General features: G+C 31.1%; 1 protein-coding gene across 4 annotated transcripts in view; it reads right to left on the bottom strand.

The window, feature by feature from the left end:
* Window positions 1-1,212: 1,212 nt before the first annotated feature.
* The window catches only part of GRIK2 (glutamate ionotropic receptor kainate type subunit 2), a 672,268-nt gene continuing 653,850 nt past the window's right edge, over window positions 1,213-19,630 (bottom strand). For 3 of the 4 annotated variants that reach the window (XM_056124987.1, XM_056124989.1, XM_056124988.1), the window contains 2 exons: window positions 14,967-15,217; window positions 1,213-1,489 (listed from right to left, as the gene is read on the bottom strand). In XM_056124987.1, the coding sequence (XP_055980962.1) occupies window positions 1,325-1,489; window positions 14,967-15,217 (416 nt within the window). In that variant the 3' untranslated portion in view covers window positions 1,213-1,324. Of the gene's footprint in view, window positions 1,490-5,710; window positions 5,798-14,966; window positions 15,218-19,630 lie in introns of all 4 variants that reach the window. The other variant, XM_056124990.1, reaches the window with a different exon arrangement.

Raw genomic sequence — 19,630 nt, 5'->3', positions numbered from 1 at the left:
TTTTATATTATCTAACTTGAAAATATTTCTCTTCTATGACTCCTTTTTCTTGATAAAAATAGTTTTCACCAAACGTTGGTGGTGCACACGCACTACCATTCATGCTTGACATCACACCCCTGACCGGAACACATGTTCTTATTTTGTTGATAAAAAGTATTACAAAAATTCCATACAAAAACTATTTTCATAGAAATCTTGCATTTCCACAAATAAACCTGAACATTTTTTTTTGGAAAAAAAAACTGCTCAAGAATTTTGTTCATTTAACATTGTGACTATCAATAAATGCAGTCCACTTCAAAGTTCTCTGCACAGAGCTTTCTATGAATGACCAGTCCCCTTTCTCCTTTCACCGATATTTGCCTAGGCTCCATCAAGTTCATTTACAGCAGGACCGAGGGCTTAGATTAACATAACTGAATGTTAAAATGAAAGCTTTAGTCTTCCACACAGCCATCAATACTCAGCTCTCTTTTACAATTTGAGACAAAGATTGCAAAACATCATTCTTTTGAATTCAGATTCTGAACCAACTGCTGCTTTTGTACTCTTGGTGTGGGTTTGAGGAAGGTTGAAGGTTGCTAGGGTGGGGGTTAGGGAGAGAATGGTAGAGTTGCATGTTAAATATCCTGCCTAGGTGAATTTAAGAAAAAACATTATTGCCTTGGAAAATTGATATCTATATCTCAATCAGTGACACCAACTGTCAAAAAGAAAAGAAAACACTGATGAAGATCTGTTTTGCATTCCACTAGCCATGAAATTCAGATTTGGTTTTGCAATACATTCTTTTCACATCCTGTAACACACCATCTATTCAGATAATCATTATACTGAATAGTTTGGGGCTTCTTACACAACCAACTCTATATTCTGGGTGTTCAGAAGACTGTACTGTTTCTTGCAACACAACAGTTTTTGCTGATTCCAAGTATTTTTATTCATAATAAATTTTTGTACTGTTTACCCTTAGGGCATTGATATTCCATCTCTTGGCAACAGTTGGACTTCTAGAGGAACCTGTAATTTCTGATTGGACTGCATTTGAAACCAGCCACAAAATGTGTATGTAACATTCACTCAGAAGGGAGGACCCATGATAAACAGTGTAACCCCGTGTAACTTGGTTGATCCATGATGCTTGTAAATCAAGTCTGATCATTGCAATTGCTTAGATCACAGAGTCTCTAGTTCATAGACACAGCGGCATGAGGTAACTCATTTTATTTTGCACAGGTTGCATATTTCCACAGGAAACATTCTCGCTAAATTGTTTGGAAAAAAGACGACAGTTTGTGCTTGGGTATTTGGCCTCCCAGCTTTATGCCATGGTTTCTTTACCTGGCAACCTTCTGTCGTTAAATGTGTGCATGTTGATAACTTCTTCTGTCTTCACAATAACTGGTGCCTGTGGCTTGTGTTTTAACCGACGTTGGCACTTTAGGGACATCCTCAGTTCTTCTACCATGGCGCTACAGAAGGACCTCTATAGAGGAACACAAAAAATGAAAATATTACAAAGCAGGTCACTGCAACAGTCTAGAAGCAAAAATAAAACCGTGTTCAACAGCTCTTCCAACATAGCAGCCTTGACCATTAGAATACTTCATTATAAAGGTCATAAACATCCATTGCACTTGTAATACATAATTAAAATTTTTATTGAAGCGGGTTAGTTTAAAGAAAATCTACACACAATATTAAAATGAACTGTTAAATAATAATGCATATATTACATATAGATCAAATACAATTGAATGAGTAAAATGGATATAAGATAAAAATATACCTTAAAATTTAAAGACAAACACATATACAAATCTGCAAGCAGAAATCTATTCTTGAAGTAAAATAAAATAAAGGAGAATTTTACTAATTTCCAAATAGCATGTGAAATATGAAAAATTTTCTTTAAAAATAAATTATTAATTGTGCATATCAAAAGAAAACAAAAATAGCACTCACATAGACATAAAACAATAGAAAATAAATTCTATATTTATATATTTAACTTCACTTACAGAACTAACAAGAATGATCACAAATAAATGACTTATGAAAAACAAATTGTATACTCATTAAAATTCCATAAATGAACATAAATTTTTCTTCATATGTTTGGTAACTGATAGCTGATAATTATTTATCCCATAAAAAAGTAAAATAACCCTATGGAATAACTTTTTCCAAATTTACATTAAGTTTCACTATGTTTTCTATAAATGTTGTTATTGGAACTCAGTAATACTCCTAAAAATTCATATTACAGACTCATATTTGTAAATTGAGATATATGAGTGCTGGTAAAATATAACTTAGATTATGAACAGTTACTATTTTTAGCTGCAATTCAGGTGGACTGAGATTTAGGCTCTTTCTCTGCAAGAACCAAAATGTGGAAAACAAGCGAAAACATTAACAAGTACAAAATAATTTACAAAATTGCAAAGAATGACATGTGAACAATAATGGGAAAAAAGTCAACTACTAATGTGAAAACATTTTAGCCTATGTGTTGCTGCTTTGTTTATCAACTAAGACTAATTAAAAACTATTATAGGATAAATATTATGCTTTATATATGATTTATTAAAACATATTGCATGCATAATATTTTGGATACTAAAACAATAATATAATTAAGGTGGCATCTATATGACATAGACATCTACATGATGGAGAAAGAAGATAATTAGCTTTCTGTCGCTTGCATCTAAACAGTAAGTAAATATCTTTAGATCCAATTTTGTAATTTTTGGCCTTTTATTCCTACTCTGGTTGTATCTTGAGTTTTGGGAGTTGCATCCTCAATTTTCTGTTATGAAAATCTTAAACAGAATGAAGTCTATGTCTAAACTATTCCTTGCAAAAGGGTTCAAAACTACCAAGGTAATATACCTTATGGGAAAAATATTTTAATATAATTCTCTCTTGAAAAAAGAGTTGACCTGTAAATTTCCTGTATTTCCTCATCAGGGTGTCTTTTAATCAAATATCTTCCTTTCTCTTCCAGTCTTCATCCCAATTCTTTGTTTTTCTACACACACCTTTTTCTGTTAGGACCTAAGAGGTATTTCTCCTTCACTTATCCCTTCTCTTGTGTCTTGATGACTCTACTTATACATCATATCAATCCAATTATAACCTTTACCTCAGGATGTGACTCAACTGTAATTTAATCAAGAAGCTCCTTCTGACTGACCAGGCTCATTATTTTCACTCAACTTAATTTTACCCTTTAGAATTTTGCTCTCATTAACATGGTTTTCTCTCTAACCTATAGACCTATTTATACCTTTCACTGAACTGTAATAAAGAGAGATCAAGTTCTCATGTTACTGATTTTATATGAATTATTTAAATGGGCTGGAGCGATAGCACAGCGGTAGGGCGTTTGCCTTGCACGCAGCCAACATGGCCGACCCGAGTTCGATTCCTCCGCCCCTCTCTGAGAGCCCGGCAAGCTACCGAGAGTATTCGATATGCCAGACACAGTAACAACAAAGTCTCCAATGGAGACGTTACTGGGCCCGCTCGAGCCCGCTCGATGATCAACGGGAGGGCCTTTACTTTTACTTTACTTTTATTTAAATGGTGACTGAATTAACAATAGCTATACATTACTCTTATACTTTTAAGACTCATTTTACATTTCCCATTTTCAATTGGTTCAACAAGTTGTCTCAGATTCTTAAGAAAATACACTGGATATGTTATCCAGCTAACTAAATAAAGCTTTGGTATTGGTTTAATAATATTAGTTTGTGAATAAGTTAGTATATTAGTATTTGTAACGGGTGATGATTAAATGCCATACATGGTATCTCCATTAACTTCAGGTACTGCTATGCATCTTTTATTATGTGTTAAATTATACAGGCCTTAAATTCATGAAGTAGTTCTATTGAAGAATTTATATGACACCTGATAGCCAGTATATGGAGACAGTGTTTTTTATTGCTTTATACCTACTATTAGATGGACTTATTAAGAACATGATGATAATGATGATGAAGATGATGATGGTGATGACAACACTGGAGAAATGGAAAAATCTGACTCCAAAAGGGGGAGGATTACATAGTCTTGAGGTAACTTAGTCTTGGCTCTCTGTTGAAACATTTAACAGAAGAAATGATTAGATAAAATAACAAAGTCAAACTTGATGCCACTGACACTTCAAGTAGTTATAGGATGTGAATAACGTTGAATTGCTTGAAATGGTTTCATTGAAAATGAATGTTTTCCAAATGTTAAATAATTCATAATACCCACATTTTTATAAACTTGATCTTTAGACATTTTTGTTAGTTGAAAAAATAAGATATGTAAAATCATTATCGTCTATTCTAAAATGATCTAAGTAACGGATTTTCTTGTGGAAAAAAACATAAATGCATATGTCTATTCCACTATAACATTTCTTTCTAATAAGCTAAAGAGTGAACTATTCAATAATTTGATACTTAATTTCAAACGATAAAAACATAAAACCTTTATTTATATCTTATTCAATTTAGAATGCTACAAAATGTAAGGTAGGTAAATATTACCTATCTCAAGGTTCTGAGTATTTTTATATTTTATAATCTAAAATGATCTTGAGAAAATTATATTCTCAAATTTAGGAGGTGCCAATTATGATCTTATAGACTAATAAAATTTTGAGGCTTTACAGATTTTATACAGACTTTGACAAAACAAAACTTTAATGAAACAACTATTAACAAACCAGCAGTTTTGTTTATATAATATCAAATGACTGTTTTCATTAATTTTTCCTTTAAAAAGCTGAATTTTGACAGTTATTTTTTGATCAATGTTTTTCTCTGAAAGTTTTACCTTGTTACTAATGAAGTTACTGTGGGATAATAAGTTATCTTCTCACAGACTATTTCTCATCCATCATAAAGCTTTAATAATCCTTATAGTTAGTAAGAGTTTGTAATAAACATGATTTTTTAATTCAATAGTATTAGCAGTTACTGTTGTTCCTTTGTATAAGGCAAAAACATTTTTAAATATCTAGAATATATTCCATAACTTTATTTATATGTAAATATAAAAATTGAAACATACACTTGTTTTCTTGTGATGCTTATGAATAAAAATTTCCATCTGGTTTTAAGTAAAGGAAGGATTAACATGCTACCATTTGATGAAATTTAATTGTCTTTCCTGTATCATAAAATGATTGCAATGTTTAAAATGTCTTTTTATGTAACTGTGAAATAAAGCTTTGTTGAAAAACCCCAGATGAAACTATGGGGATTTCCTGAATTAGAATAAAGATGTAGGAAGAAAAGGAGGAGGAGGAGGAGGAGAAGAAGAAGGAGGAGGAAATAAGGAAGACGGTGATGAAGAGGGAAGGAAGGAAGGAAGGAAGGAAGGAAGGAAGGAAGGAAGGAAGGAAGGAAGGAAGGAAGGAAGGAAGGAAGGAAGGGTGAAGGGGAGAGGTGGGGAGGCTAAGAAAGGGGATTAGAAGAGAGAGGAGCAGAAGAAAGGGAAGGGGAGAAGAGGAGAGGAGTAGAAAAAATAAGATAATCTATCTGCTTTTCAAGTCACTTCTTAGGGACAAAAATCCAGAAATTATGTCATTAAATATAGAAAGTTTCAAGTTTCCGAGGGTGAAACGACAACAAAAATGTTTCTCCACATTAATATAACAGACTACAAAAAAGAAAAAGAAACGCACAAAGATACTAACCATTATTAAAAACCTCTTTTAGTAAGTTTCAAAAGTTTACTAAACAGTGTCTGGATGGTAGGGTGGCACTAACCAAATAGAAGATTCCTGAAAATGAAAATTTAAATCTTTGAGCTGTTAGCAAGTATAATTGCATTTAAAATAGTAAAAGTCATCATAAACTTCACTATATGTAATGAGGCAACCTGCATTTACACATATCTAACTCCAGAAACAATGAATGTCTGGAAAATTTTAGGAATAAATTTGGTTGTATTTACATATAATTTTTTACCATTATGTTTTATCTTTGTAGTGTAATACAGCATATATATATATATACATATATATATATATGTTCTTCAAAAAAATCACTATCAGCACTTGGAGAAGTAAAATTTTTTAAAAAATATTAAAAATTCAGTGCTCCATACTGAACATAGACATGTTTAAATTTTATTTTATATTAAAAACTTTATGTTCAGAAATTTTTTAAGCAATTAGCAACTGATTAAAAAATTAACCAGTTTTAATTTTTGAACTTAATAGCTCATCACTTCATAGTGAATGTATATATTTGCTTATCACCACAAGGAGGAATAATATAAAATATTATCAACAGTCGTATGTCATTTGTTTTTAAAAAGGAAACTAAATGTCTTGCAATCCTATTGTTTAATTCTACAGATTAACTAAATAATATTAAGTTAATCATTCAGAATAATTTTCAAGCATTTTTGTTGACGTCCTACCAAAACTTTTTCAACCTGCTTCTATTAGATTTTTTGTTGCATATTTTTATATAAAGCAACATACAACTAGTGCTTAACATTTTGTTTCCTGATTTCTGAGTACCTACATTACTCTTAGACACTTTCCCAGCAATTTCTGACATCATTATCCATTTGACAAGCATTCTGAATTATATGTAGTAGACGCAATTTCAGATAGTCATTTGGGGCCCTGCATGTCATTAACCCATACTGTGTGGTATTTCAACTAGCCAAGTCATAACTGTACTGAAATATAAGATATAGATATGTAATATGAATCATTTTAATAAACATCTACATATAACATGAGCAAAGCAAATGCCATTTCATATGACATTCCTTCTGAATTCTTCTTTGGCGGGGAGTACGGGTTGTTTTAGGGGTACACTTGCTGTGTTTGCTGTACTCAGGGCTTATTCCTGGCTCTGGTTCTATACTCAGAGATCATCTCTGGCAAGTGTCATGCCCACCGTCTCTCCACCCTCTCCTCCTGATTTATATGCTTTTTAATTGGCATTCTTCTAAAATAAAAGATAATGCTATGCATCAAAAGCATGGATTTATCTATGGCTATGTTAATATAACAGTGAAGCAATGAGAGATGAAAATGATTAGTTAATACTCATTCCTAGAATATGTATAGCAACAGTGATCTTGATATTCAGTTTTAGAGAAATCTTTGTGAAAAATTATTATTGCGGCAGGTAGAATTTTGCACATAGGTGCATAATAACTATTATGTTATCTCCAGAAATACTGAAACACAAGTCAAAATGTCCTTTCAACATTATGCACAACTTATATCTATCAGAGATAAAAAAGGAATTCTGTTTTCTACATTTCTATTATAAACAATCTCTATTACATTAATCACTCAAAATAATAACGATAAAAATATCAGATGAGCTTTTTACCTAAACCTATTTTAAAAAATAGATTGTAAATAATAAATTAAATGCAAAACAGAAATTTTATGGAAAACATATCTAACTGGGTAAATAATAAAGCATCCTATGTTTTAGCACAGCTTATTTTACAATGATAAACACAATATTTTAATATTCAAAAATAGTGAATATTACAAAACATTACCCAGAGTCTTTATATTGCATTTTCCAAATATAATGAGACAGAAAAAAATGGAGTTATTATTTTACACTCCTCTACTTAAGCTGAAAAAAACAATCAAGAAGTTCAGACAGGTTTCAACATCACTTTAGTCAAGACAATTGTGATGTCCATTTTAATAAAGAGCATATTAATCATCACATACTTGAAACTATTCATAACTGTATTTTTTCACGAAAGATATTTTTTAAATCCAGTATTTTATTTCATGTCTCTTTTCTTAAAATTCAGCAAAGTGTATCGGCTTTAATAACAATAAAAATAATATGGCAATAGTCACATATGCTAGACAAATGTAAAAGATAGCTATAATGTATTAACTATCTTTATTTAAAAAACAGTTTATTCATAATATACATCATGACTATTTCAAAAGATCTGTGAAAAGGTTAACTGATTTTATCCATAGATAAATAAAGTTGATAAATAATCTCATCTTTTAATTTTAAAATTCACACTCAATGTTCAGAAACGTGAAATGAACAGATAGTGCTGTTACCAAAATCCATATTCAATGTATATAATTCAAACTTCTACAGGTTTTATCACTGAAATTTCAGTGAAAAAAACTATCAACATAAGAGTTAGATTTTCCATTCTAAATTTTTTACATTATGATAATTTGTGAACAGTTTTTTACAAGGCATCTTTGACCTTTGGGAAGATGCTTGAACCTTGAAGAACTTATTGTCTTTGTCTACACAATACAAATAATAGTAATTGTATAGCTATCAAGGTAATTTAGTGTTCAAATGAAATAAGGAATATATTTTAAAATCTCTGAAGTCATTAAAAAATTAGATATTGAAATTATTGCCTATATATTATCTTAATTTAATAATACTTAAAGGAATAAAAAAGTATGAGTTATCATAAACAAATGCCTTATAATCCATAGAAAATATATTAGCAAATGAAACTAATATTAACATTTCAATTAAAAGTGTGATTATATATCTGTATGAAAAAATACTTTTAAAACCTTAGCTTGTCCTTATGCATATTATAGTGAAATTTAATGGTACTCTGTTATCAGAGAATGGCAATAACATTAAAACAATAAGAAGTAGAATACTTCTACAAAGTTTATTTTTTACTATATTAAGATAACATTTTACAGCTAAATTTTTCTTACATTTAAAAATTTCAAACTATTAACTTCTTAACTGCAAATGCAATGAAAAGTATACTAAATTCAGTTAATAGAAGACTCAGATGAATACCTGTGATTTTTAAATAAACATTATTTGGATATAGAAATATTGAAATATCTTTACTGGTGTTTCTGTTCATATTAGTCTATTTTAGCCAATATAACATCATTTTGTAGGTCGTATCTTAGTTAGACCAATGCTTCAACATTCTTGAAGTAATTTGTAAATATTTGTATAAAAGAACAGTATTTCTATTAATCTGATTCCGGCAATACAAACACAGCCAACATTGAAAGAGATTTTCTTGTGAGTAATATTGTATTAAACTAAATTTTTTTTTGTCTTCATCATTACCACTAGCATTGTGTCATTCCTGTGTCCTTCTATAATGTGGTATATCTATTTTTTCCATTTGTCATTCAAATACAGACTGATACACTTATATACTGTTAAAAATTTTAATTTTCAATAATTAGATATTTTTATATAGGGATTATCTTATGTTCATTTTACTGGTGTTTTGAATTACTAATAAATTAACTGAGTAAATACATTCTAAAGAAAAAGTATTGCCCAAGCCCCCCAGGAGTGATCCCAGAGTGTAGAGACAGGAGTAAACCTTGAGCACCACTCAGTGTGGCCCAAAAGACAAACAAAACAAACAAAAATACCCGATACAGTTTTTAAAATGTTTTTTGGTCCCATTAGATAGAAGTTATAATATAAATATTTGTCCAAGCCAGAAAATAGCTAAAAAAATTTAATATGTCAGTAGTTCATACACATGTTTATATCTTCAATCTATTTTTATGCCTTGTTTATTTAAGTAACAATAAGGGAATACAGCTGCATTAAGTTTTTCATGTTACCCAAAGATCTGTTTAAGTTTTTCAATAAAAAGTTTATCCAAATATAAGCATTTCCAATTCAAGGAAAGAAAAGTATTTCCATATACAAATTATATAAAACAGAAGATAATAACATGTATCACATAATCACATACTATTTTTGCTGAAAATTAGAATAATACAGAAGTATCAATATCTTTTGAATGGATATATACAAATATTCATTCAAATGATCATAAAATAGTTTATAAAATATATTACCATATAATTCATCCTTACCAAATCAATACAATATTATATACATATATAAATATTACCAGATGGAGCATATCTTTATATCAAACAGCTATTTTAGTTATAAGAGCAAAATCAGAAAGAGAACCCTTCAAACAAGTTTATAAAGCTCAAATGCACTAGAAAATGTTTCAGATAGAAACTAGTTTCATAGATTCCTTACTTAACAGAATTAAGGTAATTTTTTAAAGTCAGGAAATATATAAGATGAAAATATACTTGTTTATCCATAATTTTTCACAGTCAGAAAAGAAAATATACATTTCTGTTCATATTTTGTTGAGATCTTTCCAAAAGTCTTTTATACTTTGGAAAAATGATGAAGAAAATGTATGTTTCAATACATTAATTTTTAAATATATCTTTGGTGCATTCCTATTTGTACCAAAATTAAACTTATAAGTATTATTAAAACTGAAATGCACCATCTTGTGGTTATCTGAAAGGTATGCAATTTATAGTCTTAAAATTCTTTAGGGACTACACATTTCACCTTTGCTCTTTTCTATATTAACTCACTTTCATTTAAAAATAATATATTCTTTTCTGACTCATCAAAAAATCTTGAAATTAAAAACAAACTTCTCTTTATCAAAATTTATTTTTGTTAATATTTAACAAAATACGTGCTATAAAATATATTTTAGCAGCCAAGAGACTGCTCAATGGAGTGAGTATATTCTGTGCATGCCTGAAGTCATGTAAAATCCCCAGCACCACATCATTTCCTGAGCACTTCTGATCTCAAGCACAGAGCTGGACCTCCAAGCAGCACAGGGTAAGACCCAAACCCAGAGTGAAAATGGCTTTATTTTCACCTTAAAGAGTAATAGATATTGTCAAGTTTTTATTACCATCATTACAAATAACAGGACAAGAAAAAATCATAATTATTTATTTTTGGTAAATTTCATATTCAACTAGGTAATGGATATGTCTGCAAGTCTAATTATATAAAGATAGATTATTTCATGTCTTCTCTTTAAAAACTCTAGAATAATTTTTGAGTATAAAGAGAAAAAAGGAGAAGAGGATAAGAGGTAACAAATTAGTTTGGGGCCAGAGCTACACAAAGTACATCTTTGTGGGCTAGAGATAATATAGTGGATAAGATGCTTGCCTTGCACGTGGCCAACTCCGGCATCATCTCTGGCACCACATATGCTACATTGAGCACAACCAGAAGTGATTCCTGAGCATAAAGTCAGCAGTACTGCCTAAGCATGGCTGACATGGCTCAAGTCGCTCAAAACTATTATATATAATATATATATATATATATATATATCACAACAAAACCTCACAAGCTACCCATGACGTATTCAGTATGCCAAACACAGTAACAAGTTTCACAATAGAGATGTTATTGGGCCTGCTCGAGCAAATTGATGAACAAGGGGAGGACAATGACAGTGACAGAGTCACATATATATATATATATACACATATGTATATATATACATAATTGATCATCTTCAATGTGCAAAAAAATCCATTGCATGTTTGAATCTCAATGAAAGATTATAGCATTAATGAGTAATTTCATGCTTTCCTTATATTTTACACTTCAAAAATTTAGGTAAAAAACATATTATGATAAAATCTAGGAATAGTATGGGAAATTTTAATAAATTAAAGCAGGTGTTAAACAGTTCCTGGGGGGAGGGGGGCTAGAGCGATAGCACAGCAGGTAGGGCGTTTGCCTTGCATTCGATTCCCAGCATCCCATATGGTCCCCTGAGCACCGCCAGGAGTGATTCCTGAGTACAGAGCCAGGAGTAACCCCTGAGCGCTGCCAGGTGTGACCCAAAAAAGAAAAAAAAAACAGTTTCTGGGGTTTACTAAATTTTTTTCACTTGCACTGTTTGCCTAAGAACAATGACTTAGGTTAGCACTAATCAAAATATCTTAGATTCATCATATACTTGATATTGAATTAATTTTTTGTCACTGTAAATTCAGAAACATGAACTCTTTCCAATCTTATGTAACCTCTATGTGACCCCTTTCACATGGGGTAGCAACACACAGTTTAAGAAGTCAAGATCTAGTCCAAGAGAAAATATGTATTACTAATTAAAGTAGATGAAAGACAGAAAGCAAGAAGAAAAAGAGAAAAAAGACAAGAGAAAGAAGGAAGGAAGGGAGGGAGGAAGGAAGGGAGGGAGGGAGGAAGGAAGGAAGGAAGGAAGGAAGGAAGGAAGGAAGGGAGGGAGGGAGGGAGGGAGGGAGGGAGGGAGGGAAGGAGGAAGGGAGAAAGGAAGGGAGATTTTCAAACATTGACAGGCAGTGTTTGAGATCTTGGAGTTACAAGCCAAAATTACTGCATCGTGGTGCTAAAGAAACTAAAGAGGAATATAAATCAAGAAAAAATAATTATAAATAAATAGTGGGCTAAGGGAGAATGAGAATGGAGATATGCATAGACTTCACAGAGAAAGGTTTCCAGACTTATTGCTTGAAAAAGTTTGAAGTGGACAAAATTCCCCACATTGTCACAGGAAAAGAAAAAATGTTTTTTCAATGATCATAGAATCTGAAATATCTGAGGGAAAAAAATTGAAATACTAGTTCATCTTTGTTTTAGTATTTTTTTTTTTACTTTAGTAGGGAATGAAATCCTACCACTTCCTTGTGTAGACAACTGTAGCCTATACCCAAAATAATCCATTACACTTTGTTATTGGAAGAGCTCTGGACAGGCTAATGCTTAGACTTGAGTTACTAATCTAAAATGACTGGTGGGCATTTAATGGGTAGAAATACAGAAAAAAATAAACTGGCTTAAGTAAAACGGAAATGGATCTAACAAAATTGGATTGTCACTGTCTGTCAATGTTGGATGTTGTCAGTGTTGTATGTTGTTGGAAAATTGAAAAATGAGTTTGGGGAGGGCCGGAGTCATAGCACAGCGCGTAGGGCGTTTGCCTTGCACATGGCTGACCTGGGTTCGATCTCTAGCATCCCCTATGGTTCCCCAAGCACCGCCAGGGGTAATTCCTGAGTGCAGAGCCAGGAGTAACCCCTGAGTATCGCTGGGTGTGACTCAAAAAGCCAAAAAAAAAAAGAGTTGGCACAGCTAGAAAAAAGGTGCATATTATGGAGAATTAAAAGATAAAATTTCAGTGGTGGACATCATATTATAAGATATAGATCAAACATCTTGAAGTGTCACATAAAATAAACTAGCAATTTTAATTTCACTCTAAAAACTAAGAAAATCATTACTCTAGTGTGAAAGAACTGGAAAAGTAATAACTCTTATGTAATATACACAGTTGTTTCTTTTCAAGGTGATATTTCACATTTAATTTATAAAATGTTGCATAAAAATTTAGGGAAAGGAAACTAACATAACACTTTAAAGTCCATAAAATTGATATTAATATAGATAAAAAAATCACTAATTATTTATAACATCATAAAAATAATCTTTAAGAATTAAATTCCTTTGTCTTTTGTTTTTCTTTTAAGCAGAATACTTGCAAAGCTTTATGCATAGAGTCATAGTCCAGATAATATATAATAAAAAGACACAGAGAGACAAAGACAATAGAATACCACATATTGTCAAGAGATTAATTCATCTATTTTATTTTAATACTGACCTATAACTGAAAGAAAATCATTACATATAAATTATTTGAGGTTCCAGCTAGAAAAACCAAATTTCTTCTAGATTACTTTTACTTCATATTGAGCATTAACTAACCATATATCACATTTATTGGAAAATGGTAGCAAAAATGGAAATTAATGAATTAATATTTTTATCATTAATTAGTACTTTGGGTTTGATTACAAAACTTATTGTGACAGCAGGATCATAGCATTAAAAATGTACTTCAACTTAATGGATAGTCAAAACAGTATAAAATATTTTTATATGACTAAGTTAACAAATATACTTATCTTGTAAAATATGAAAAAATAAATCATGTGATTGTCTGAATTCATTAAACATTTTATTTGTAATTTTATTAATTTCTATAGCATAGGACTATAGAAATATTCACAAGAATATTATTTCTAAACATTAATATTATAACCAAGCAAATTATGTAAAAATGCCATATACAAAATTTTGATTCCAGAAATTATAAATAATTTAACATCATTTTAAAGGCCCAAACATTTCAAGGACTTCAAAGAATATTAGTAGACTCTTTGCCTTGTGTTCCTGAATGAAGTTTTTTGGTATCATTATTTGTTCATTATATTTGCCACTGGAATGTATGCTCACAGAAGATCTTGAAATATTTTATTTTAGAAAAATAAAAATAACTATATACAAAACACAAAGGTATCAGAATACATAAAAATGTTAAAGCAGTATTTTATGTTGTTATAAATTCCTAGATGAAGAGTAATTTATATTTGAAAATTTTCAGTAGTTTTTCCTCAGACATACAGAACTGAGAAAATTATATACTAGAAATATATAATCAAAATTAAGTTCATGAACTTTGTAAGAATAAAATATAAAAATATATATAAAATATTAAATACACTTAAAACTCAAAGAAAAACTGCAATGCTCTGAATATTCTGAGATTTTACATATTCTTCTAAAGACTCTAGTACAGGGAAATAAATAACTTATTAAAAATAATATGCAATAGTCAGAAAGCTTACAATAGTGTAACATTTTGTTAATGTTGGAATTAATCATACCATGATTTTTCTTAACTGAACATTTATTCAACTACATTTCAGAATTTGTCTCCTAGCTTAGAACTACGCAACACTGTATAATAATACACGCTTTGTCTAGAGAGAAGCTTTTTCCTAAATTTTGCTTCCTTCAATATCCTTTCATTTAGCAAACTGTAATGAACTTAACGGAGCAAATGTGTTCTTTTTTTTTTTGCAAGTTTTGAGTACAAGTAGACATATTGTGATGAAATAAAAAAAATCACAAAGGTGATCTTAAGGTCTTTTTGTGATTCTGTTATATAACGAATGACACAAGACAATTAGTAGTCACAGTTCTACAGAATTACCCTTGGTTGGAAAGATGAAAAATAACTTGTTTTACTATGACAACTATTGATTTAAATGGCAAAAAAGTGACATTTACCTTTTCCAATTGAGCGTTTTTTTTGGATTTGTATAAAAATTCTCCCACTGCCACAAAAACTGAGAGCACCAAGCCGGCTGCCAGAACAATGAAGATGCCACCAATATTCTGAACCCCCAGGGCACTGGCCTCTTTGCTCTCCTCCTCCGGGCAACCATTGCCCCTCCACCACTTTTCCTTCATCATGTGCAGCTTGCCTTCTTCTTGCAGCTGAAGAATTGCTATCGTTATTTTGTCTCTATATGGAGAACCTAAAAAGAAAGGGAGTGGGGTGGGTATTTGAACGCTTTCAAAGAACCCAAAGTTTCATAATTAAAGGTCAGCATCATAAGACGAGCATGGAATTTTTTCACATTTTCTGAACTATGCCAATAATTATTTTAAGTAGATAAGGCAACAGGAATAAGGCAGAGAACAGAAGTTTAAGAAGATAAATCAAGTGGGTCATGTTTCTAGATTTTGAAACCTTAAAAAAAATCTTTTGAAGGAGGAAAGTGTCTCCTTTCAATAGCCAGAGTCAATCCAGAACATTAGAAAATCCATATAACAATAAGCAAAAACCTACAAAGAGAAATAGACTTGGATTTCTAGTAAAAGTCCAGGGATCATTCTGCACTGGAAAAAGCATTGATAAACAGTAACTTCTGTTTATTAAAGTTATAGAAAAGTGGTGTTATGGGATTAAGTGTACTAATTTAAGGTACTCATGATTCACAACCGATCATTCAAATAATAGGTAATAACTCATATTTGCAGTTTGATGTGAATAACAGAAATAACATATTTGTGAAAATCTGTATCATTCAGAAATCATTATGACAACGTACCATCAGATTTTTGAGTGATATAAATTTCAATGATGCATAAGATTTTCTGTTTATCATTTTGTGCTTGGGAGAAAAATGTTCTTTTCACTGGTGGCAGTGATATATATATAAATTAGTATTATGCTAATAATACTAATTTTTGGTAGATATTATAAGTAATGCTTTTGCTAATTTGTTGTCCTACTAGGTAGAATTAATCCCATCAACGGCCAAGACTCAGAGACTATAAAAACCAGCTCCCTGAACCGCATGGCCGCAACATCCTATTATGACATCTTATTATCTCATTCCTACTTTGGACAAACTGGCAGGCTACCGAATGTAGCCTGCCCACACGGCAGAGTCTGGCAAACTCCCCATGGCGTACCCAATATGCCAAATACCAGTAACAATGATGGGTCTCATTCTCCTAAAGAGCCTTGAATATAATCTCAGGGCTAGGATGAAGGAGACGTTACTGGGGCCTGCTCGAGGCAATCGACGATTAACAGGATGATTTGTGATTTGTGATTTGTGACTAGGTAGAATAGTGAAGTAGATGTATCTTTTAAAAATCTTCCTTAAAGGATTAGTTTTATAGTTTTCTCCTAGAAAAACAGGAGAAACAACCTGTTTAAAGTTTAATCTTTTTGTCTTTTCTCTGATGCCATATTGCACAGTCTGTTTTTCTCTTTTTGTTTGTTTTTGTTCTGGGCCACACCCACAGGTGCTCATCACTTACTCCTGGCTCTGCATTCAGGGATCACCCTGATGGTGCTCTGATGGTGGTGGTGATATAACTCAGGACTGCCGTGTAAAACGCAGATTTTCTGAAAAGTTTTAAGATTTTCCAAAAAAAAAAATTATCAGTGTTTTTCTACTTATAGAAAAATACTAAGCATTATAACTTGTATTCAAAGTTACCTTTCATTTCATTTTTTGTTGTAATTTTCCAATTTGTAATTTTTACCTAAAACTTACCAAAATAATTAAAATCCTAGTCAAAAATTGTTTTCCTCAAGATGGAATCCATTATTTACTTTCTAAAAATTAATATAATAGGATTAATTGAGTAATGCATAGTAGGAGTAGGCAAGCTAAAAGTAGAAATAAAAAGAGACCATACAATGCAAATTCCCTAAGTTGGAATTATGAGATATAAGCGATGCACAGGGGACAGGGGTTACTCCTGGCTCTGCACTCAGGAATTACTCCTGGCAGTGCTCAGGGAGACCATATGGGATGCTGGGAATCGAACCCGGGTCGGCCGCGTGCAAGGCAAACACTCTACCCACCGTGCTATTGCTCCAGCCCCAGGAAAGTTTCTTTAGCATAATTCTTAGTACTCTCAGAAGAAAAGTAGAAATACATGGCTTTTTTGCAATTTTTTTTTACAATTTTCTTTTCAAGGGGATATAATCTATTCCTCTAACATGCTTTTCATTACACAGTCATATCCAAGCATACTAGAAAATTTTTGTGTTTCTTAGTTTTTTGTTCTTTCTTCTTAATGTGCTTACTTCAAAATACAATTCAGATTTTTTAAAAAATGATTAGCTTTAAAATCTGTTCCTCAAATTTAAATTTAAATGAATTACCATATTCCATATGACTTACTATTTTGATCACTTGAGGACATTCGGTCTAGGTGACCTAGTGTTTTCAAGATGTGACTTATTTTCTATGTAGAGTATCAACTCTTTATGAAAGAGGTTATATATCTACCCATCTGTCCACCGATTAATTTATTATCACATATTTATATTTAATTGTGGATAATTTTTTATGTAAGAGGAACTCAATAAATATATCTTAAGATGAGAATAATATATTGTAAAGGCATTTCTAACATAAAAGTGATATGTTGTGCTTCTTCTCTCTCTCTCTCGATCTCTCTCTTTCTCTTTCTCTCTCTCTGATACATTTAAACACCATAAATAAAATCTATCCTGATTGATTATCTTGGTTTTATTAATTTACCACACTGAAAATAGCACAAACTTCAATAATACTCTACTTCTTATTTACCATCCCGATTAACTATGTAATTCAAGTGGTATGTAATTAATTTCATAACTCAAGAAGGATATTTCATTTAGGAAGATAGCAACCAAACAAATCTTTTAAAGATAGCACTTTTGAGAACAATAATGTGTTTCTAAGATTAAAATATGAATTTCTTGTTGAAAATATAATATGAGCAAACCGCGTGGTGGGCAATTACTTGAAAAAATACACTTTCAGAAGGGGGAAGTTGTGAGACATCACTGCCTTCATTCCTGACTACGTCCTGACTCCATCTTTCTTGAGACTGTTATTTTTGTACCAGTGTTTCTTTATTTCATATAAATTTTTGTTCTCCTTTTCTTTCGTCCTTTCTCTCTCTCCTCCTGATCATGTTTTCCTTTCTCCTCTCCTCCTGTTCTGCTCTCTTTATCCTCCCCCGTTTTTTCTTTCTTGTTCCTTTCTTCCTAATATTATGTTTCTTACTTGTAGAACTAGAAAACACATTGCCATGCACACTTAGTTCTATCTCTGTTATACACAATTTAGTAATTTGATTATTAGGTTTTTCCTTCAAACTTTTGACAACATGCAAAATTTTAAGCAAGAAGTGGTCTCATTTATGATGTCATAAATTTAGGAGAAACTCAATGAGTAAATATTAATATACAAGATGATTTACTTTACTTAGAAAGGGTATAGGCAATAGCATGTCCCCTTCCATAATTAATTTTTTTCTTTTTTTCCTATATGTATTCCTAGTTTAGAAAGTCATATTTTGGAGGGAAATGGCAGTGATAGCATGACAAATCTATTCATTTCTTCTAAATGTAAAAGTTAGAGCTAGGTACAAGATACCAAGCTCATGGCTCATGCGAGAATGCAGTCATATATAATTGTCATTGTGAGTGTAGAAATGAGAGTAGAAAGATTAAAAAATGAAACAGAAATGAATTAGGGAACAAGATACAGATTAGATATTAAATGAACACCAAGAACAATGAGGATAAAATAAAATTTAAAGTAACTGTATTAAAAATCTATAATTGTCTTAGGTGGTATTAGTTCCTTGATTATAGTCCATAAAAATACAGACTATTTATGTCTTCTGTAGGAAAGCTAAAGGAATTTAATTTCAAGGAATATTTTATTATTTCTTTAGAGAATATTCTAGTATCTAAGATCAAAAGGGAAATGCTCATATGAGTCACTAAACTATCTACAAATATTTCTAATTTTATTTTACTTTCATTTACATTTGAGTATTCTCCACTTCTATGAAAAAGAATGAGAAGAGCAAATATTATCAGGACATACTGAAAAAATAAACCATTTTTACTGATTTTGACAATTTTTATATACATTAGTTAAATATGTCTGGGGAAGTAGATTTGTAGTCACATTTCTTTTCTGAGTATTAATTCTTAATATTTTGACACTAAGTATGGAAATAGAAGCAGTTTTATCCTTGACACTCTGCCTTCCTTATACTTTTTTTTATCTACATAGTAATCATTTGGATATTAGTTAGAATGGAATTTTCAGGAATGATTCCTGACTGTGACATTTTTGTTCTAAATCCAATATCAGTTTTAATGAATAAGTTATGAAAGTTGGACCCTTTGAAATAAAACCATCATCTTAATCAACTACTCAAAAATTCGGAGGAATATTGCTTTTATAGGGAAAGTGATATATACATTGAGTCAAAACAACAACAAAAAAATAAAAACAAACACTGTCCTCCGTTTGTTCATTGATTTGCTTAAGTGGGCCCAGTAATGTCTCCACTATGAGACTTGTTGTTACTGTGTTTGGCATATTGAATACATCATGAGAAGCTTCCCAGGCTTT

Source organism: Sorex fumeus, unplaced genomic scaffold, assembly GCF_029834395.1.
Source record: "Sorex fumeus unplaced genomic scaffold, SorFum_2.1 ptg000054l, whole genome shotgun sequence".
In the NCBI taxonomy this organism is placed as follows: Eukaryota; Metazoa; Chordata; class Mammalia; order Eulipotyphla; family Soricidae; genus Sorex; species Sorex fumeus.
This window is presented reverse-complemented; position numbering and strand designations above follow the sequence as displayed.